Source organism: Notolabrus celidotus, chromosome 5, assembly GCF_009762535.1.
Source record: "Notolabrus celidotus isolate fNotCel1 chromosome 5, fNotCel1.pri, whole genome shotgun sequence".
Lineage (NCBI taxonomy): Eukaryota > Metazoa > Chordata > Actinopteri > Labriformes > Labridae > Notolabrus > Notolabrus celidotus.
In genome coordinates, this window is record NC_048276.1 from 3,163,076 (window position 1) to 3,185,796 (window position 22,721).

At 43.3% G+C, this 22,721-nt stretch overlaps 1 protein-coding gene and 1 long non-coding RNA gene across 5 annotated transcripts in view; both read left to right on the forward strand.

Moving 5' to 3' along the window:
* The window catches only part of LOC117812321, a 49,743-nt gene that overhangs the window by 17,237 nt on the left and 9,785 nt on the right, over nt 1-22,721 (forward strand). The window contains exon 3 of one of the 4 annotated variants that reach the window (XR_004631195.1): nt 4,423-4,464. The exons of 2 other annotated variants lie outside the window; for them this stretch is intronic. This is a non-coding gene — a long non-coding RNA (uncharacterized LOC117812321). Of the gene's footprint in view, nt 1-3,143; nt 3,330-4,422; nt 4,465-22,721 lie in introns of those variants that run through there. One more of the 4 variants, XR_004631194.1, reaches the window with a different exon arrangement.
* Nucleotides 15,444-17,789, forward strand: drd1b (dopamine receptor D1b). The gene has a single exon (XM_034683007.1). It carries the CDS (start codon nt 15,760-15,762, stop codon nt 17,143-17,145), a length of 1,386 nt encoding a protein of 461 aa, XP_034538898.1. The 5' UTR covers nt 15,444-15,759; the 3' UTR covers nt 17,146-17,789.

Genomic DNA, 22,721 nt, shown 5'->3' on the forward strand with positions numbered 1-22,721 from the left:
AGAGCAAAGCAAGAACATCCCGAGGTTGGAGATAAGTGAGGTTAAACTTTGTGTTCATTGCAGCAGCATGTTAGCTCCACTTTAAAGGTGACATATCATGCAAAATCGACTTTTTAATGGTTCTCTACCTGAAATATGTGTCCCTGTCTACAAACCCCCTGAAAATGAAAATAATCCATTCTGCCCCTGTTCTGATTTCTACACCTTTCTGTAAATGTGTGTGAAACGAGCCGTTTCAGTTTTCAGTGTTTTTCATACGTCACAACGCCATCCGGTCTGTAACAGGAAGTCAGAGCTCGGAGCTTGTTCAGCCCATAGACTGTATAAAATACAACTCAACCCCTCCTCTGTTTTTCATTACCTGCACACATGTGTGCTAACAAGGAGCTTAGGAGGGAGGCATGCTAGTTGTAGGCTGTCTTAATAAACACAAAGGTCGGTTTTACTCCCCACGTCTGCAGATTTGAAGATCTAGTGGATGATTTTTATTTATCATGGAAAAGTGCTAGCGCTAGTTAGCATAGCCACATAGCTACATGTTTGTAGAGAGCTAGCACTTAGTGGGGTGCATGGTGCCTTGAGCCTCCCCATTAGCCTAATTCCATCAGATCAGTCTCCGATCCATCACGGCACTCGATCTGATAGGTTTCTATTCTAGTCAATGTGTTAACTTCCACTGGATCACGACGCATCAATCTCAACAGAGCAGATGGAGCGGGAAAGGAAGTCAGGTTTCACCAAAACAAAATGAAAACATCCGGTTAATTTTCAGAATAAAACACTCTGTGTTATCACCAGATCGTATTTCACTTAACTACAACAACAAACCAAAGTCATGATGAGCGGAGCCAGACCTGGAGTCAACAGGTCAGAGGTTTTCAGAGGACCAGAAAGACAACATGGATGAGGAGAGGAGGAGGAGGAGAATCCTTGATTCAGTGATTACCACAGGGAAAACCTTGGTCATGAAAACGCAGTCGGTGGGTTTTGACGGACAAGAGAGCATGGAGCCGAATCGCAGTGGATTGGAGATGGAACGGACACGGATCTTGTGGAAGTTCGATGTAACTTCCACCCATCCTTTTTGGTCTGTGTCATTGCCCTTCCGTCCCTTCTCAGCTCTGGCAATCTTGGGCTCTCCACACAGCTGATACGCAAGACTCCTAAAAAACTTTAAAACATCTGGTTGACTTTCAGAATAAAAGTCTCCATGTTAAAAGCTAGATCCCATTTCACAACAAACCGTCATGATGAGCGGAGCCAGGCCTGGAGTCAACGGGTCAGAGGTTCTCACAGGAACAGAAAGACACCATGGATGAGGAGAGGAGGAGGAGGAGAATCCTTGATTCAGGAATTACCGTGGGAAAATATTGGTCCTATTGGTGGTCCTGCTACTTCCTGTTTTCTGAAAACGCAACCAGGGTGTGTTGACAGATGAGAAAGCATGGAGCTGCACCGCAGCGGATCAGAGACAGACCGGACACAGATCTGGTGGAAGTCCCAGGTTAGTGCGCCCCATATATTGATAGTTGAAGCGGTTTCTGGTTCCACTCCTGGCTTCAACCATCTGTTGCATGTCTTTGCCCACACTCTGTTCCCAAGAGGTTTTCAGAGGACCATAAAGACAACATGGATGAGGAGAGGAGGAGGAGAATCCTTGATTCAGTGAATACAGTGGGAAAGCCTCGGTCACATGACTCCAGCTGTCCGGCGTTCCTGCTCCGTGTTGTGTTCTGAAAATGCAGCCGGTTGACTTTCAGAATAAAAGTCTCCATGTTAAAAGCTAGATCCTATTTCACAACAAACCATCATGATGAGCGGAGTCAGGCCTGGAGTCAACGGGTCAGAGGTTTTCAGAGGACCAGAAACACAACATGGATGAGGAGAGGAGGAGGAGGAGAATCCTTGATTCAGTAATCCCAGTGGGAAAGCCTCCGTCACATGACTCCAGCTGTCCGGTGGCCCATCTCTCTTCATGCTTGGTGTTGGGGATATTTGTAGTATGCTATGTCACTCATTGGTAGAGCATCATTGTTGGAGTTAAGTGTACAGGGAAGGGTTTCTGGATGGGCTTCTAAACAGTCTGGCTGAGGGTTGATATAGGCTTGACTTTTTGTTTTTCCACAGAAAATTTGACCCAAACACAATCACTACAATTCAGTAGTTGAATTCAGTTCCTCTAAGACATCTGAGACAAACTTACTGAAGAGTGTTATGATCATAATGATAGAGACATGAGTGTTTTCAGATCACATGATTCAGGTAAAGAACAGTGTGTGTGTGTGTGGGTTTGAACACTTGCATGCTAATAAGCAGAGAGGAGTCAAGTTAGCATATTCTCTCTAATCTCTTTAGGCTTGTGATAGAACAATCCAATATCTGTATTACCATCAGGGGAGGCTCTCTTGTTTTCATTATGCTGGCACAAAAAGACGATAACGGTGAAGCTCTGAGGAATGCATTTTTCAAACCCATTTCTTGGACATGCTGGAACACATTAGAAAGATAAGAAACTTTCTGTTTCAAGTGTTTGAGAACAAACTTTAAATAAGAAAAGTACTGTAATCACATTGTGCATTAATGCTTCAACTCAGCTTTTGTGATGGACTTGCTGAAAGAATCACGTTTGGAACAAGGATAAAATGTTGAACAAACAAAGCAGTTATATCCTTCTGCAGGGGACGTTGTTGACGTACTTTCAAGGAATAATGTCACCAAGTCTCACTGCAGGAGAATCAAACTGGCATGCTGCAAACGTGTGTGTGAAACCTGCCAGTGCATGAGTGCAGTGAGAATCTCCCACACGTGTGAGCTCTGTAGATATGACAGGAAAAGTCTGTTCAGTCACATCCAAATATTAAATCCAATGCTGTCTCATTTGTCTTAAATTTGAAGTTAAATTGATGTGATTATTATACTAAAGAAGCACGATGTTCAAGCAGCTGCAGTTTATTCTGGTGCTTTAGTCGGCTGTGGATGGATGGATGGATGGATTTATATTTTGCTCTGGAACACATTCAGAGATTAACATTCACCATGACTGTGCCCTTCATTTCTATGTAAATCTACTTCATTAAATGAAAGTGCAGACAGATGGCCCAAATATCATCAATTGTCCTGACGTTTTTTTTTTTATCCTCCAGTACTAAGAAATGAGACGAGGAGCGGAGGTAAAACCACTCAGTGTACGAGTGTACGTCCATAATTGAAAAATTCCCAGCGATATGAGAAAAGCAGAGATTAAACACATGCAACAAAGGAACCATATAATTTAAAGTTCCTCCAAAGAAGAAGAAGAAGAAGTCGTTTTACAAGCAGGGAAACTTTAAAAAGTGATGTTTCTAAATGTGTTTTTCATAAACTCAATAAAATGTTACACCTCACAGCAGGATGAAATCGGACGTGTTCTCACAACTCTGTTTAGTTTAGGTGAGGGTGGCTGCTCCTCCGGTCTTCCAGAACTGTAATTAGTTGCTTGTCTAAAAGACATAAAGACCTGGATGACCAGAAATTTCTTACTGCTAAACTCAGGAAAAACTGAAGTGATTGTTATTGGCCCCAAACACCTCAGAGAGACTTTTTCTAATAATATAAGTACCTTAGACGGCTTTAGTCTGGCATCCAGCACCTCGGCTAGGAATCTAGGAGTCCTATTTGATCAAGATTTATCCTTCAACTCCCAAATTCAGCAAATCTCAAGGTCAGCCTATTTTCACTTGCGCAATATTTCTAAAATTAGACACTTCCTATCTCAGAGCGACGCAGAAAAACTAGTCCATGCATTTGTTCCCTCCAGGTTAGATTACTGTAACTCCCTCTTATCAGGCTGCCCCAATAAGTCTCTAAAGATTCTTCAGCTAGTTCAAAACGCTGCAGCTCGAGTATTGACTAGAACTAGGAAGAGGGAGCACATTTCTCCAGTGCTAGCTTCTCTACACTGGCTCCCAATAAAATGTAGAATAGAATTTAAAATCCTTCTTTTAACCTACAAAGCCCTTAAAAATCAGACACCCTCGTATCTTAAAGAGCTCATAGTGCCCTATTACCCCTCTAGAACTCTACGCTCCCAACATGCAGGCTTGCAAGTTGTACCTAAAATCTCTAAAAGTAGTATGGGAGGTAGAACCTTCAGTTATCAGGTCCCTCTCCTTTGGAATCATCTACCAGTCAGGGTCTGGGAGGCAGACACCCTCTCTACTTTTAAGAGTAGGCTTAAAACTTTCCTTTTTGATAAAGCTTATAGTTAGAGCTGGATCAGGCTTGGACCAGCTTTTGTCATGCTGCTATAGGCCTAGACTGCCGGGGGAACTGGCACACTGACACACTGGGATCCTAGCTCACCCCCTTCCCCCCCAACCCCCTCATCACTCACTTTAACTCTGCCTGTCCCATTAAAGTTACTAACCATAGACCTTTCTGGAGTCCCTGAGCTCCCTTGTCTCGTAGATTCCTCTGAGCTGCCGTAGACGTCCTCCTGCTGCGGACGATCTGGACTCCAGCTGATACGGACATGCTGGACTCCAGCGGCAACAGCTTCTACTACTCGTCTCATCACTATCACTTCTCTCTCTTACTCCCCTCTATCTGTCTTTCCAGACCCAACTCGGTCTCAGCAGATGTGTGTCTAACATGAGTCTGGTCCTGCTGGAGGTTTCTGCCTGTTAAAGGAAGTTTGTCCTCGCCACTGTAACTAGCTAAATACTGCGATGTGCAATGCTCATGATGGATTAAGGTGGGGTCAGACTGAGTCTTACCCTGTCTTGAAGTTGGGTCTCTGTTCATAATTTGACATAGAGTGGTCTAGACCTCCTATGTTTGTAAAAGCGTCTTGAGATAACGTTTGTTGTGATTTGGCGCTATACAAATAAAGATTGATGATGATGAACTGTAATAAATGTGAATAATTTAATTATGTAGCTGTCTTACTAATCTCTTGATGCCCTTGAAATGTATAAAACGTAAAGTCCCCTGTGGATGCACTTCTATTGAACATAATGTGTAAAAATATCCTCTGGCTAAATTGTTAAAAAGTTCCCTCTGGGTTCCTCTTTGTTAGATTAAATGCACAAGAGTGCCCTTGAGATGCCCCTCCAGTGGATTACATGTAAAGCGCCCTCCCTTTTAGCTAATTATGTTATGTTACTTTAATTATGTCATAATCAATAATATTGATATGTCAGTGGTATTGAATTTTCCTTTTTCATAATTCATTTTCCACAATTGCTTCCAATAATATTCACCAAGATGCAGGAATTAAGAGTTAGATAAGATAAGATAAGATACTCCTTTATTTGTCCCACAATGGGGAAATTCATGGAGTTACAGCAGCAAACAAAAAGGTGTACAGAACAAGAATTTAACAAGAATATATATAGGAAAGAAATGTTCATCAAAGACGACAGCTTGGCCATAATTCTCCTGTCAGCCACCACCTCCACAGGGTCCAGGACTGAGCTGGCCTTCTTCCCCAGTGTGTTCTGTCTTGCTCTCCTGTATCCTGTCCGCCCACAGCAGGTGAAATCCTTCCAATGTGGCGTTCGTGTCCGGTGTTAGCTCTGTTAGCATGATGCTACTCTTCCAGTATTCCCTCTGGTGCTGGGTTAGCTCGTCCACCTTATCGTAGATAGATCTTACATTCCCCATAACGGTGGGTGGAAGGACAGGGCCATGTCGTCTTTTTTAGCTTGCACCTCAATACCAGCACGTCATCCTCGCCTCCTTCTCCTCAGCTCGCAGGGAACATCAGGCCTAGCATCCTAAGGGCTGCTAACAGCTGATCTCGTATGTAAACAATGCGACCATGGTTACACACAGGATCTCCGGACACACACAGGAACAAACATAGTAAAAACACCCCTGCAAATGTAGCCAGTTTGGTGTCCATGGCAAACAAATGAGTCATTAATTAAAGGTCATGATAGGCTCCAAATACAAAGAGAACTAAACAGATGTGAAAAAAAAAGAACAACGAAGAGAGAGCTGCTGCAACAAGCAGCCACTCAGGCGGCGCTAAGACCAGAGAGATGAGGGAGGTTATTTGAGATGTGCACACCGTGATATGTGTCTCTGCTCATAGTTGTCACGTTGGGGGAAAGACTTGAGGAGGACCCAAGTGCACTATCCCTCCCAACCAGATTTACTCTTAACCCCCAACACAGATTGGCATGTGCAGTCATGATAGTGCCGGACTCATAGGCAATCAGAGGAGGTAGTAGGGGCCGCCCCTTAACCAATCAGGACAGAGGATTGGAGATTAGCTATGATTGGTCCGTTGTAACGGGGAACGAGGGGTATAATAACATTGCTTGATACAAAGGCATTGGAAAACGCAGAGATTTCGCAATAGGCTCAAATTACCAACTGCAGCTTTAAATGTCCAAAAACTAAATCCAAAAAGAAACACAGGGACATGGAAACACACAGAACACAGGAGAGACAAACAATGATCCAGCAAGGAACTAAAAACACAGAGTAATTAACACAGGTGTGGACACAGGTGAAACTAATCAGGGTAATCAAAAAGGAGGGAAACACACAAGAGCAGGAAGTAACTAAACTGGAAACACAGGGATCAGAACTACAAAACAGAGAACACAAGACTAAGAAGTACAAAAAGAGACATGGATCACTAAACACACAAGGGACACAAAGGATAACTAACACAGAATAAACACAGGGAGGAACCAAGGCATGAGACACATGGAAAAACTGACCTAAACATCGACTCAGGACAGTAGTCTCCACCTCAGTGTCATGAATTTTGAGTGGTTTATGTTCAGGAGACAGTGACGGTCACAGAGCACAGATGTGAGAGCAGCATGGGGAGCTTTCAGCCCAAACTATCTCTAGTGAGGAGAAGTGTTGCAAAACCCTGTCCTGCAATCCAGGTAACAGCAGCAGGGTGACCAGATGAGATAAGACCCCTCTGCTTTGTGTCAGGGTCCTGCTCACCTTGCAGGATTCTGATTTGCATAATATCTACCTGTTCACTTTCCCTTGAGTGCAATGTAATGCAAACAGCGGTTAAATATACTGACAGCTGAGGCAAGCAGTCGAGTTTATAAAGCAGAGAAACTCTCAACATGAACATCTTTACCTCCACCCACAAGCGGGGAAGTTTTCCAGACAATTACCTTCTGTATTCAAACCTCCACTTACTGCAGACTTTTTACTCAGGGGGGCCGTCGAGAGAAAGTCCTGAAAAGTTGGCAATTTGCATTCACACATGCAGCTCACCTGAACGAAGTGTTTCAGAGTTTAGTGCCAGAGTAAAAGGAGCTTTGGAGGTCCTTTTGAAAGCAGTGACAAGCCACTGTATGTGACACACAGCAAAAGGCAGCAAATGTGTTATGACCAGGTCGTTATTGCAAATGAGAATTGGTTCTCAATAAACTCACCTGGTGAAATAAAGGTTAAATAAAAAAATAAAAAATGACCTGTGGGAAGGAACACAGATGACTGTGAATAGTTTTTGAAAAAAATTTAAAAAAAAATTTTAAAAAAAAAATTTTTTTTTAAAAAAAATTTCATTTGAAAACAAAAACATTTGAAAAAAAATAATGTTGAAAAAATAATGTTGAAAAAAAAAAATTGAAAGAAAAAATTTTGACAAAAAAAAATTATAATTTTTTTTTTGAAAAAAAAAAAATTGACAAGAAAAATATTGAAAAAAAAAAATTTGACAAAAAAAATTTTTTACAAAAAAAAATTGACAAAAAAGTTGACCGGAGCCTGTCGAAAAAATACATTTTCCTCAAATTTGAAATTGTTCTCCAAAAGCAGAAAAAACTTGAAAAAAAGTGAAAATTTTGCGCCTGCGGTTAAAACATGGAAAAAGCAATGAATGAATCAACATGTGAGAGGAGATAAGCGCGAGTAGCAAAGAAGTTTCAACACGGCTTTAAAATCCTTTTGAACTCAAAAAGCCGTGGCAGAGATCGGCCGGTGTTTTGGTTTAAACAGCGACCCTGTTAACTGGAGACTCTCAGCCGGATGCATCCCTCATAAACGTCTTTAGACCATCATTAAATATCTGATGAGGATATTTTGAAATCTTAATAAAAACTAAACTAGTTTGCATCCCCAGGAACTCCCTCTGTGTTTCAACAGCTGTGTAAACTCCACAAACACTGACACGTTCAGCTGAAGGTCTCCAGTTTACAGGGTCACTTTTAAAACCGAAACACCGGGAGAGACGCATTCACGGTGGGCTGAGAGAAGACTACTGTTACAAGCTGCTAAATCAAGAGAATCACAGCTTCTTCTTTTGAAAAGTACACACACATACAAACAAGATAGAATAAATAAAAACTAATGAAAGAAAGAGAAATCAAGTGAATCACAGATGGAAAAAAAACAATGACTGTGAATGGTTTTTGGAAAAATTTGAAAAAATATTTTTGAAAACAAAATTTTAATTTGAAAACAAAAACAATTGAAAAAAAAAATCTTGAAAAAAAAAAAGTTGAAAAAAAAAATTGAAAGAAAAAAATTTGACAATTTTTTTTTTAAATTAAAAAAAAAAAAAAAAAAATGACAAGAAAAAAATTGAAAAAAAAAAATTTGACAAAAAAAAAAATTTTTACAAAAAGAAATTGGACAAAAAAGTTGACCGGAGCCTATCGAAAAAGTACATTTTCCTCAAATTTGAAATTGTGCTCCAAAAGCAGAAAGTAGCACTTAAAAACACTGACACGTTCAACTGAAGGTCTCCAGTTTACAGGGTCACTTTTAAAACCGGAACACCGGGAGGAGAGATGCATTCACGGTGGGCTGAGAGAAGACTACTGTTACAAGCTGCTAAATCAAGAGAATCACAGCTTCTTCTTTTGAAAAGTACACACACATACAAAAAAGATAGAACAAATAAAAACTAATGAAAGAAAGAGAAATCAAGTGAATCACAGATGTGTGTGATGTTATTGTGGACGGCGGGCGGAACAAAAACACTGCGGTTAATCTACCAATCAGACACGTTCAGCATAGCAGGCCCTACCCCTTGAAAGTCCCAGGACCTTTGAAGATACTAGAATACTAGGGGGGAGATTATCTACCCCTGAACTAAATTTGGACCCTGGTTCCGTTGGTAATTGTGTGTGTCAGAAGGTGAATCTCAGAGGTGGGATTAGCAAATCACATTTCCTTCATGCTGAGTGTCTGGCGGTGTGAGAGCCTCCACAACAACAACAACAACAACCTGGGACCTTATGGATGTCACACTGACAAAGAGGATTTTAGAATGAGAGATGGTGTGTGTGGTGGTGGTGGTGGTGGTAGTGGGGGGGGCATGTTTGTCACGGATTAGTCTCAATCATCATCCCCGGCCCCTCTCTCCCTCTCACCTCTCAGACGTCAACAGATCCGCTGAAAAACAGAAGCTGCCTCACGCCTCGTTATCCGTCTGAGGGATACTTGAAAAGCATGACTCAGCGATGTCGGATACTTCTTGTTTTTTCAACGCCGTTTTCATTTGGTCATTTCACAGTGAATAATCCAGCGCTGATGACGGATTTGAAAAGCAGAGTCTTGCTGTGATCACTTTTACAGACCCTCCTGACCCTTCTCATCACATCCATTTACTCTTTACAATGCTGTGTATATTTTTTTTATAATCGCCACTTTGAGTGATAGTATCTGCCAAAAGCTCCTGGCTGTTTGTTTTGCTCTCTTGACTTTGCTTCTGCCAGCCTCACTGATGAAACTCAGTGTTTTTACTGTAGGGCTGCAGCATTTCCATAAACTGTTCTCACAGGAAGCTCTCCGTGAGTGTTCTCTGTTGTTTTAGGGCAATTACCCGTTTGTTGTAAAACTACTAAGCTCCAGTTGATGGGAAATAAATGCGGCTTCTAGTAAGTGTCATTAAAAAGCGATCACGTAAATTGGTTTCTGCATTAATTGTTGGGATTTATTTCGCTGGATTTGAATTGCAAATGAAGGTTGTCACTTTTGGAGCATCCACTCAGGGTTGTCCTGTTGCACACCAATAAAAAAGTTGTCAATTTAAAGACTCAATTTTCACTCCTCTGTGCCATGAAGGGATGCATCTTGGCTTCACACTCCCATCCTGGCAGACACAATCCTTTTAGGGAAATTTAATAGAAATATAAAAATGTTCATCATCAGTGTCTGTACCTTTTTTTTTTTTTAAGTTCAAGAGTAAAACTTGTGATGGGTGCCAGAAATTCCTCTTTCCGCCATCCCCTGGAGACTTTGGATCACAAACGGCCTTAAATCTTTGGCATTTTCTTTTTGGCTTCCCTGGCTGAACCTTTGCTTGTGGTAATATTTTAAAATTGGATTCAGCTGAGGCTGAATCCTTGAAAATTAAAGGTTGGCACTTCTCTTCCCAGACAGAGATCAGCATGGGCCAGACAGGCACAGTGAGGAAGCTTCCTGAGGTTTGTTTTTTTTTTAGGTTATCTTCTGCTCCTCGTTGCCTGCAGGAATAACTGAAGGTCTGCAGAATGGCAAACACAGTCACTTGATTAACTCCTCGTCAGTAGACGAGCTGCTGCTCTCTCTGGGCAGATTGTAACGTAAAGTTATGAGTCGCTGCTTCATAGAAAACTTCCTGCATTCATTTCAATTAAAGCAGCAGAGATGTCAGAAGGCTTTACTGCTCAACTTTATCTTCACACCAAGGACACTCTGGTCAAAAACGCTGCAGCAGTGTACTCACAGAAAAGTGTACAAGCTTCCTGCTGTAGCTCCCAAGAAAAACCTTCTACAGTACATAACTTCAACAGCTCATTTAGACCTTTAGAACATTGCCTTTGCAGAAAAACGGCTTTGTTTTGGACCTTAAAGTCTCCAAAAGTAGTATGGGAGGCAGAGTCACCAGGCCTCTCTCCTTTGGAATCATATACCAGCTACAGTCTGGGAGGCAGACTCTCCGTCACTCTCAGTTTTTCTTTTTCTTTTTTAGTGGAACTCTTAAAACTTTACATTTTGATAAAGTCTGGTGGCCTAATGGTCTAAGCCCACCCCATATACAGAGGAAATAGTCCTTGTCGCAGAGGTCTCAGGTCTGACTCCTGGCCTCTACCATTTGCATGACCCCTTTAGAAACTTGCCTTTGCAGAAAAACAGCTTTGTTTTGGACCTTAAAGTCTCCAAAACGAGTATGATTGGCAGAGCCTTCAGTTACCAGCCCTCTCTCCTTTTGAATCCTACCAGCTAGAGTTTGGGAGGCAGACTCTCTGTTCTTATTTATTTTATTGGGTCTGGGGTGCCACTGGCCTTGCGGTCTTAGCACACCCCATATACAGAGGCTATAGTCCGTGACGCAGAGGTCGCAGGTTTGACTCCGGGCCTCGACCATTTTCTGCATGTCCTTCCCCTCTCTCTGCTCCCCATATTTCCTGTCTCTCATCAGCTGTCCTGTCCATTAAAGGCAAAATGTGCCAAAATATATCTTTAAAAAGAAAATCGCTGCAGCAATGAACCGACAAGAACTATGAAAAGATCTCATGTATAAGCTTCCCTGCTCTAGCTCGCTATAAAATCTAGACAGAAATTATTTTTTACAGGAAACATCATCACTTCAACAGCTCTTCTTGTCCTTTTATCCCTTTAGAACATTGCATTTGAAGAATAACGGCATTATTTCAGTCCTTAAAGTCTCCAAAACTAATATGGGAGGCATAGCCTTCAGTCACCAGACCTGTCCTTTTAGAATCATATATCAGCTTTAGTCTGGGAGGTAGACGCTCTGTTTTTATTTATATTTTTAGAGTAGCACTTTTAAAACTTCCAATTTTGATCAAGTTTGGATCGCTGGTGCACTGTAGCGGTCTTAGCGCATGTGCAAAGGCCATAGTCCTCGTCCCAGAGGTCGCAGGTTTGCCTCCAGCCTCAACCATTTGTTGCATGTCTTCCCTCGCTCTCTAATCCCTGCACTTCTTGTCTCTCTTCACCTGTCCTGTTCATTAAAGAAGAAAATGCCCCAAAATATATCTTTAAAAATAAAATTGCTGCAGCAATGAACCGACAAGAACTAGGAAAAGATGTTGAGTATTAGCTATAAAATCTAGAAAAAAATATATTTCTTTTACAGGAAACATCATGACTTAAGAACATTGCCTTTGCAGAATAACAGCATTGTTTTGGTCTTTAAAGTCTCCAAAACTAATATGGGAGGCAGAGCCTTCAGTAACCTGGCCTCTGTCCTTTGGAACCGTATACCAGCTCGAGTCTGGGAGGCAGACATTCTGTTTTTATTTCTTTTTTTTGAGTAGAACTCTTAAAACTTAAAAATTTGATCAAGTCTGGGGCGCTGGTGACCTATAGTGGTCTTAGCGCACCCCAAATACAGAGGCTACAGTCCTCGTTGCAGTGGCCGCAGGTTCAACTCCTGTCTTCGACCATTTGTTGCATGTCTGCCCCCGCTCTCTACTCCCCACATTGCCTGTCTCTTTTCAGCATTAAAGGGGAAAAATGCCCCCCAAAATATAACTTTAACATGTTTCTGTCTCAAGCTTGGACCATCACCTAAGCTGCTATAGGCTTAGAGTTCCTCTTTGTCTGTCTGTTTGTCCGGCTCTCTCCCTTTCTATCAGTCGTTTTATTGCGTTGTCTGGCTCAGGCAGTCGTGGCAGATGGCTGCGCACCAACAGGTTGTGGTTCTACCAATAAAAGGATGTTTTCCTTCGCCGCTGTTGCCAAATGTTTGCTCCCAGTGGATTAATGTTCGGTCTCTGTAAATAAGAACAGAGTGCAGTCTGACCCTGCTCTATATTTTAAGTCTCATTATATTACTTTAGATGTGATTAGGAGCTAATAAATGAATACATCAACTGATCATTGATTGGTTAATTGATATCCAGCTCCTTAAACACACTTGTGCTGTTTTGAATTCTTATTTCCAAAGCCTGAAGTGTTGTGTTTTTATTATTGATCTTTAAAGTCGGCTATCATTCAAAGGGAACAAAGTACCACTAAACTGAGAGCCATAAAGGAAGAGTGGAGGAGATATTAAAGCTTTAACTGATGTGTCCATGTGGCGAAAAGTCATCCAAAAAAGACATTTCTCTCTCTTCACTTCTATTCTTCTCTATTCCATTTTGTTTGCTTTTTGGAGCAGACATAAATTACCCTGCATGGCTGGTTGTGTGTGCGTGTGTGAGTGAGTGAGCGAGTGAGTCTGCGTTTGTGTGTGTTTGTATGTGACGTGGTCTTGGTTTGAACTTTGTCGGCTGCACGCACACCCTGGCTCAGTGCTACAGGGAAATGTGGGCGTTGTGTCTGCCAGGCCTCTTACACTTGGCTTGTCTACATGCATTACTCACAGACACGCACACACACATGCATACACACGCACACACACACAAATATGTGTATTCACCCTCAAACACACACGTTTTCTACAATACCACACATGAACTTGCAGAGTCATAGATGCACACGTACAAAGTCAGACACACATGCATAATGCGACACACACTCCCACACACACACACATACACACAGTCCATTGAGGATTTCGTCTCACTAAATAGTAAATATGCAAACTTGCCAGGTCTGCCAGGCAGCTAGCGGCATGATAATATTAGCCCCTGTAATTTACATCCACAACCCCTCACCTCCCACACACACACACACACACACACAAACAACCTCACACACATCTACACACACAAACATATCTGGACCCTCAGTGTCTCTTATATCAGGATGTGCTTCCTGCTGCAGTGTGGCTCATGGGAGTCCAATCTAATTCAGAGATGTTCAGCCATGTTTATTGAGGTGACGTTAATGCAACAGCTCTGCAGCCACCCCTCCACCACCTCCACACTCCCCACCTCCCACATCATCCCTCACTATTTTACATCCAGTAGATGGCCTCATTGTGCCTCTGCGTGCATGCCTGTTGGGTATAAGTTCATCTCAGGACACCCAGGCACCTTCTTTTTTTAAGCTCCTCTTCACTTTTTGTGACTTTATGGAAGAGATATTTGGCTTTCTGATTTATGGGAGTGTGCCTTGACAATTTTACATAATTTGGGAAGCAGAAATAAGACGTTATCTCTCAATAAACCCTTCAACTTACTCCTCACTTTGTTCAAAATCTGTGTAATTACGCACTAAACTCTCAAGCAAACAAAAGCTGTCATATATGGAGTGGATTTAGGTGGCTTTCCTCCTCCTCACAGCCTCCCTGGGTGGATGGAGCAGTGGTGGCACACACCGTGGCGCACAGCAGCTGAGCGGAGAGAGAGGAGCGCGCATGAAAGCCGGGCTTTGAGAGTCCAGAGTCATTCCCATCAGTCTCCGGCGGCACAGGCGGACCGCAGAACACATGACAGGGGAACTCATGGTTGAGAGTGGGAGAGGATGACTTTAAAAAGAAAAGCGAGAAGGAGTGATTAATTAAAAACACACACCTGAGGACCGTGGCAGTGGGGAGGGAGCGTGACTGACTCCCCATGGAGGAGAGCGCAGAGAGGGTGAGCTCCTTCTCCTTCGCTTGGTACGAAGATACAAGTTGGATGCATGCTGAGAAAATGTGGATTTTGGGGGACTGTGATTCTGATGATTCTTTTCCAAACGGATTTTTTTAAAGGGGATTTTTTTTTTAATCACTTATTTTTGAAGCTGCTGCTGAGGGTCTGAATGTGTCTGCACGCACAGAGCGCAGAGGCACGTCGTCTTCAATTTGGGGAAATAAGAACATAAAACCTCCTGTGTCAAACACATCAACCTTTTGGAATGCACTGCCAAGGATGATTTAAGTGGATGGCAGAATAAGGGTCTTGAATGTATTTGAAAGCAGAGTGTCCGTTTTGCTGCGTCCACACATTTTGGCACGCAAACTAAACCAAAAGGGAAAAAAAATGACTTTGGATCAGGATTCCAGAGAAACGTCAAAATAAAGCTGCATGCAGTGTGCGACGAAACAGACATTTAAGATGTCTCTATCTCTGATTTAAAAAAAGGACTCCTGAGACTTTTGAATGAATGCTTTTCTTTGTGCTCAGCCCTCAGGTGGAAACGTTGGCTGCAGACTGTGCCACAGGCTGACTGGGGAGCTGCATTCAAAGAAATAAGAATAACCACACAAATGAAATGCAACACCTTCAGCTGGGGTGCATCAGCAGCATCGACACATGCACCAATATAATCACGCAGACACGCCTCGAGGATCATTAAACAAATCCGATAAACGCAGCGCAGAAAAACATCAATAGAGATTATTGATGAGGTGGTATATAAGGCTAATGATTGGACGAGCCTCTGTTTACTCAACAGCTTGCCAACAATATGGTGTGAAACTTTCACTGAGAGCTCGACTACAGAGGCGCACAGTAGGAGGAGAAAAAAAAGGGACTCTTCCTCCATCCTAATTCTCTGCTGCTTTTTATGAGACTGAACACGGTGTGAGCTCTGAAACAAACTGCACACAGCAGCTGGGATACTCCTCTCTCCTGTCACACTAGAATGTCTGCTGCCTGTGCTGCTGCTGCAGGAATTTCTCCACCAGGAATTTATGGGACACAAATTTCTGCAGAGACCTTTTTGAAATATTTATAGCGGCTCTTGTGCAAGGATGGTGTTTGTGACAAGGAGCCTATGGATGACCCAGAGTGTGGGAGAGCTGGTGCCGAGACAGTTGACCTCCCCACCAGTTACGCCGTTCTCCTAAAACTCCTCCCCAGAGAGGCGCTGCTGCTGCTGCAGGCTGGGGATGTGATGGGGTGACTGTTTGACACCCCCCTCCACCCACCCCCTCTCTCACTGTATTAGCAGCGTGTAATAAAAACAATGGATCAGAATTTCTCAACGGTTCGAGATGGCAAGCAGATGCTGGCGCACAAAGACTCGTCCAAGCGTGTGTTGACAGGATGCTTCCTCTCTCTCCTCATCTTCACCACGCTGCTAGGCAACACGCTGGTGTGCGTCGCCGTCACCAAGTTCCGACACCTGAGGTCCAAGGTCACCAACTTCTTCGTCATCTCCCTGGCCATCTCCGACCTCCTGGTGGCCATCTTGGTAATGCCATGGAAGGCAGCGATGGAGATCATGGGGTTCTGGCCGTTTGGTGCTTTCTGCAATGTGTGGGTGGCGTTTGACATCATGTGCTCCACCGCCTCCATCTTAAACCTGTGTGTGATTAGCGTCGACCGTTACTGGGCCATCTCCAGCCCTTTCCGATACGAGCGCAAGATGACCCCGAAAGTGGCGTGTCTGATGATCAGCGTGGCGTGGACCTTGTCTATCCTGATCTCCTTCATCCCCGTTCAGCTGGACTGGCACAAAGCTCAGACTACAACCTACACGGACTTAAATGGAACGCTTCCAGAAGATCTGCCTCCTGACAACTGCGACTTCAGCCTTAACAGGACCTACGCCATCTCCTCCTCCCTGATCAGCTTCTACATCCCCGTGGCCATTATGCTGGTCATCTACACCCGCATCTACCGCATCGCCCAAGTCCAGATCAGGAGGATATCTGCTCTGGAGCGGGCGGCGGAGAGTGCCAAAAACCGTCACAGCAGCATGGGGAACAGTTCCAACATGGAGAGCGAGAGCTCGTTCAAAATGTCGTTCAAACGAGAAACCAAAGTCTTAAAGACGCTCTCAGTCATCATGGGAGTGTTTGTGTGCTGCTGGTTGCCCTTCTTCGTCCTGAACTGCATCATCCCTTTCTGCGAGGTGCCGGAGGGTTCCACAGAGTTCCCCTGCATCAGCTCCACCATATTCGACGTGTTCGTGTGGTTCGGCTGGGCAAACTCCTCGCTCAACCCCATCATTTATGCCTTCAACGCCGACTTCCGCAAGGCCTTCTCCATCCTCCTGGGGTGCCACCGGCTCTGCCCGGGGAGCAACGCCATCGAGATCGTCAGTATTAACAACAACATGGGCGCCCCTCCCTCCAACCCCAACTGTCAGTATCAACCCAAGAGTCACATCCCGAAGGAGGGGAACCATTCGGCCAGCTACGTGATCCCCCACAGCATCCTGTCCCAGGAGGAGGAGTTACAGAAGAAGGAAGGATGTGGAGGAGAGGTCGAGGTGGGGTTGGTGAACAACGCGCTGGACAAACTCTCCCCGGCCGTCTCTGGGAATCTAGACAGCGACACGGAGGTCACTCTGGAGAAGATCAATCCCATCACTCAGAACGGACAACATAAAGCCGTGACATGTTGAGGAGCGATGGATCAGAGGCAGAAAGCCAAGAAAAGCTTACACAGAAGGACAACAGAGGAGACTTTTAAGAACATGCCTGTCAGGGAAACAAATATTGGGATTTACAAGACCTTCAGACTGTCGACAAAAAAACCTACATGGAAAAAACCTACAGAATGTTTCAAAGTAAAGGCACTTTATTCTGGATATAACTATCTGCAAAATACATTCAGCATTTATTGATGAAATTGTTCCATTTGATGATAAATGTTGATAATGTGAATATAAAAGCAGAAACTCTGTGCACATGTATACATTTTCATACGTACAAAGATGTCTACATGTGCACGTGTGTATTGTACAGTACTGACACGACTCTGGACGGACTCTTGACACAGTACGTGAAGGAAGATGTAGTTACTATTAGCAAAATGTCTTGTAAGTAGGTGCTTTGTGTGTGTTTCATGAAAGAGGGAAGCAAGAGGGTGTAACTCGCTTACAGCGGTTATTTCTCTACGTTCATTTTAATGACAGTTTGGTGCAGAACACCCGTTTTGCTTTTGGTGATGTGTTTCAGTTGCTCAGACACCAAAGTGACAACGTTCTGGTTCAGGCTTCGCAGGCAGGGGGCAGATAAAGGAGGTTCGGCGCTGTTAGACAACTTGTCAAAGATTGGTAAAAGTTGATTCTTTCACTCCCCTCGAGTCCTGTTTTATCTGGCAGTATCTCCAGATTCCTATGACATGATATACTCAGAGGTGCAATCAATTCAAGTCTGAGAGATGAGGGGAGAAAAACTCTGTCTTCTTGCTTTTAACCATCCTCAGGCGTGCACACCTAAGACTGCTCAGACCAGCTCACCTGAAGCTTCCTCCATTTCCTCTCCCTGTTTTCATTACCTCTGTGTCCCCTCTCCTGCAAACCCCTCTCTAGGGCTCTGCGATCTCCCCTTCCTGCTTCCCTTTCCTCAGTCAGCAAAGTCCCTTCTTCTGTTTGCTCTCTTCTCTTCTCAACCTCTTCGCTCCTCTCTCCTCCCCACGGTTCCTTCAGTCAGCAAGGTGCTCTCCACCTGCACTACACCTCCCTTTCATGTCTCTCTTTCAGTCTCGCCGTCTCCCCCTTGGCAGCCCTCCATTTTAAGTCCTTACTCGGACCACTTAAAGCGGCACTAATGATTCTATTTTTGGCAGATGCCGTCTATCTATAATTTAAAAAAAGGCGTATAAATCTGTAAACTCAAACTCGCACCGTTGGACAAAAGGAGGCACAACAGCAGAGTTCAGTCAGCCGTGACGCGAGTGACACTTAGTGACCTTTTGCAAACTTGCAGATATCTGATTTTGTAAATTGCTCATGCTGGGAGCCATGCTGTGCTGTAGTGGCGATGTGAAGCATGCAGTGTGACAGTCGCTCTGTTTGCAGGGGGGGAAGGGAGGAGGGAGGGAGGGGGAGGAGCCTCAGACAAACCACCACGATGAGGATAAGTTTGGAGACATATTTTATTTCCCAGTAATCTGATTATGTAATGCATTCTGAGAAGTCGAGTCACGGCAAGTCATCCAAAAAAAAAAGAAGCAAACAAACAAACAGAACAGAAATAAGCATGCTGTGGATATTTTGGTGTTGAGGTTTGTTATTTTTGATTCAGTCCTGATGAGCTGAATTTGATTTTGTAACAAAGATTTGCAAGAAAACAAAATCACATTTTTCAGAGTGCTGTGATTGGCTGTTTCAAAATACTGTGTTTGAGCTGAACACCCCATGATGCTTGAATTAATACTTTCAACTCCTTGATTAGGATGATAGTTAGCTACGACGGCTAGCATCCAGGGTTGAGTTTGTAGAGTGAGACTGCGCTGTTAGCATTACACCGGGCAGTGTGACCTGATTTTCAATCACTGTAACAAGACTGAAAAATGCCAAATGTTAAAAAAAGATATTGTAACAGGAGTTGAAGCACAGTGGAAAACTCTGTAATGTCTGCTGCACAGCTAAATTGATCCTGAGTTAGCTAACATTGACTCACGTTAGCTAGCTTAAGCTGCTTGTCGTAGCAGAAGATGCATGGCTAAAGAGAGGATATGGAATTGAGGAATCGCGTCTATTAAAAGTTTTACTTTTCTTTTTGAAAATATATAAATAGGTCTATTTATTTAAAAGTTGCATAGTGTGATTTTAAAGCTACTTGGAGGAACTGTAATTTTTGTCAAATTTGTCCAAAACCCTCGGGTACAAAGTGGCGAATGTACAACATTTTCTTTGCCGATCTTATCATGTACGTAGTTAAAGCTACTGTGAGGAACTTTTAGTTGCCTTCAGGGCTCTTCAGGGATGCAGACAGACCTCGTTCTTTAATCTGCGAATCTGTTGTTTTACCCGGATACAGTGATGCTAGCTTTTTTGGATTGGCTGTTGGGTCGCTATGTTCCTGTCTTTCTTTTTGATTAGCTGGTGCGTGGAAAACTCATTCTGAAGGAAAAGCGGCGCAACTTGGTGGCCGTCGTCCTGGTAATTATTGTGCGTGAGAAATACAAAGTGTGGCGTGTCAACAGGCTGAAATGCGTGTCTCACTTGAGAGCCCTGTGTCTTTGATTTTGGCGCCCCCTCTGGCCAAAGCAGTACCTCTCGTCTCTTTATACAAATGCTAATTATGTTTTTCAATAGATGATTGTATCAAGAGTCTTTGCAGTGGAAAATGCATAAAAAAGCAGCATTTTTTGACACCTACCCCGCGGCAGAGCTGTCAGGCATGAATAATAATATTATAAGAATACATTATCTTTACATTAGCAGTCTTGTTTGCTTCAGTGAGTCATAAAGAAGCACCAGAAGTAGATTCAGTCTGATTCTTAACTAGTAAAAAAACTCCTCACAGGAGCTTTAAGTTGTATTTTCTGCAGAAGCTTCGTCCCCTTGCTGTCACTTATTATGAATCTTTGTTTGTCTGATATTAACCCAGCTCAAAGAACTGTGCAGGAATACTCTATCTCATTTCTGATGGTCTGCTTTGCTTTTGTAGGTTATAACGATGCACCAGTATTGATTTCAGTTTGTTTCATTATGAGCTAAAATCTCCTCACAGGAGCTTTAAGTTGTATTTTCTGCTTCGTCTGACATTAACCCTGCTCAAAGAACTGTGCAGGAATACTCATTTCTGATGGCCTAGTTTGCTTTTGCAGATTATATCGATGCACCAGTATTGATTTCAGTTTGTTTCATAATGAGCCAAAATCTCCTCACAGGAGCTTTAAGTTGTATTTTCTGCAGAAACATCGTCCCCACTGTGAATCTTTGTTCACGTGACATTAACCCTGCTCAAAGAACTGTGCAGGGATACTCAATCTCATTTCTGATGGTCTGCTTTGCCTTTGTAGGTTATAACATGGCACCAGTATTGATTTCAGTTTGTTTCATTATCAGCTAAAATCTCCTCACAGGAGCTTTAAGTTGTATTTAATGCTTCGTCTGACATTAACCCTGCTCAAAGAACTGTGCAGGAATACTCATTTCTGATGGCCTAGTTTGCTTTTGTAGGTTATAACGTGGCTCCACATTAATTTCAGTTTGTTCCATTATGAGCTAAAATCTCCTCACAGGAGCTTTAAGTTCTCACTTGATTACTCTGTCTAAACCTGACAGATTTAAAATGAACTTGTGTGTTAGCTTCTTATTTAACCTCCACATAAAGATAAAAAACCATCTTACATAAACTCATGACTGATATGTAGTTGAGCTGCTTCATCTGCACCGTGTACTTAACAGAGTTTAAACACATGCAGAGTGTATGGGCGGCATACATTATCATCACATGCAGACATAATTATCTCTCTCCGGTTGAAGCCTGTGCAGCCAGCAGTCTGTGGTGTTGGGTGTTGCTGGGGAAGGATGCTCGGCGGCTCAGCAGCATGCTTTCTGACATTGTATGCGACGCTTCCACTGTTGTGCTGTGTGTGTCCATGAAGGCGTGAAACTGTTGCGCATCAGAGAAAGGAAGAGCTAATCCAATAGAAAGCAATTGGTCTTGAATGAAGCATTTGATTTTCCTGCTCTGGAAAATCCAATTCTATCTAGATGGCAACAAAGGGGTGGAAAGCTTTTAGCTCGATACGTGGCTCGGCTTGTGACACAACAGCAACCTATTGTCCTTTTGCCGCCCTGTCCTCGGCTGCCTGTTGGCTTTTGAACCTGTACTTCACACGGATTTCCTTGGACTGATTAGGATTTAAAGAAGTGACTATTACATCCTCTCCTCTTAGTCCCACATCTTCTCAAATTCAACCAACTTGTTTTAGAAATCAGTGTCAGACCATCACCTCCCTTCTCTGCTACCACGACCTCCTCCTAATTTACAACACAAAATTATTTCCAAGCACGAGCCAGCTCCAACATCCTCCTAAAACACGATGTGCACATAACCTGTCAGGACTGGACGTGGACAGGAAAAGCCTCGGGGAAGATTTGTCCACCTCCCTTCCACCCCCCCCACCCTCTCTCTCTCTCTCCTCTCTCCCCTCCGTCTCTTTCTCTTCTCTCTTGGCTGCCTCTGTCGACTTGATGTGCGCTCCTGATGTTGGCACAGATTGAATTTATTATTAAACAGACAGGGCCTACTGTTTCCCCCCTGCTGCAGTTTTGAGTCAAAATGCTCTTGAATCAAAGGCCCACCTGGAAGTTTTTATTCTTATACGTATGTTCATATTATTGCTGTTGCCAAAATGAACTTTTTTGGCTGAATGTGGCTGTTCTGTAGCTCATGCTGTGATTTTACCAGTGTTTTATAAGCTGAATTTTAAGGGGAGGGAGGGAATCTGGTGACGTGATTGGCACCTACAGGTTCACCAGAGGTTATTTTTTCATATACGCCACATTAATAGAAACATACCTCCCAGCTGAGAGTTGAAATCTCTGTTGTATTGCGGCTCTGTGTAACCCCCTTCGAGCCCCTCACCTTGTCAGCTGGGTGAGTCATCCCTCTCCAGATGCCACTGCTTTGGTTTTCAAGAGGAAGGGAAGGAGGAGGGAGGGAGGGAGGGAGGACGATGTCAGGCTTACAGTCCCACAAGCAAAATGTTAAGTTTGATCCGAAGCGTTACCTCAAGGCTGCCCTACATGTTGCCTCGGGGGAGCTGTAGTGACAGAACACAGACTCTCAATCAGTGTAGTTACATGACGTATGACAACTTAAGCTAATCTGACAGTGCAGCAGCATCACTTCTCTTCCAAACCGAGGGAAACTCCAGGGATGCTTTCAGCTCATCGTAACTGTCCGAGACGATAACAGAGTCCCTACCTCGACGCTGACGACTTCATGTAAAAAATAAAAAAAAGTGCAGTATTTGGGTTTTTTTGGGGGGGGAGTGCAGGGATAGAGTATTGTACAATGATGTTCAAAATGTAGTCGTGATGAACACAAGTGCTTTTTATCTTTCAAAAAAAAAAAAAATCCTTAATGTGTGTAGCAAATTATATACTGTATGTTTCTTTCTTTCTCCAGTGTGAGATTATAATTTGCAGTAACAGTTGCTGGCTATTTATATATTTATTTATTTACATGTTTCTGGTGTTTATTCATGAAAGTGATGTCAAAGATTATAACC

Excerpts from the sequence above, each read along its gene's own strand:
- drd1b (XM_034683007.1), top strand. The coding sequence starts at position 15,760 with ATGGATCAGAATTTCTCAACGGTTCGAGATGGCAAGCAGATGCTGGCG.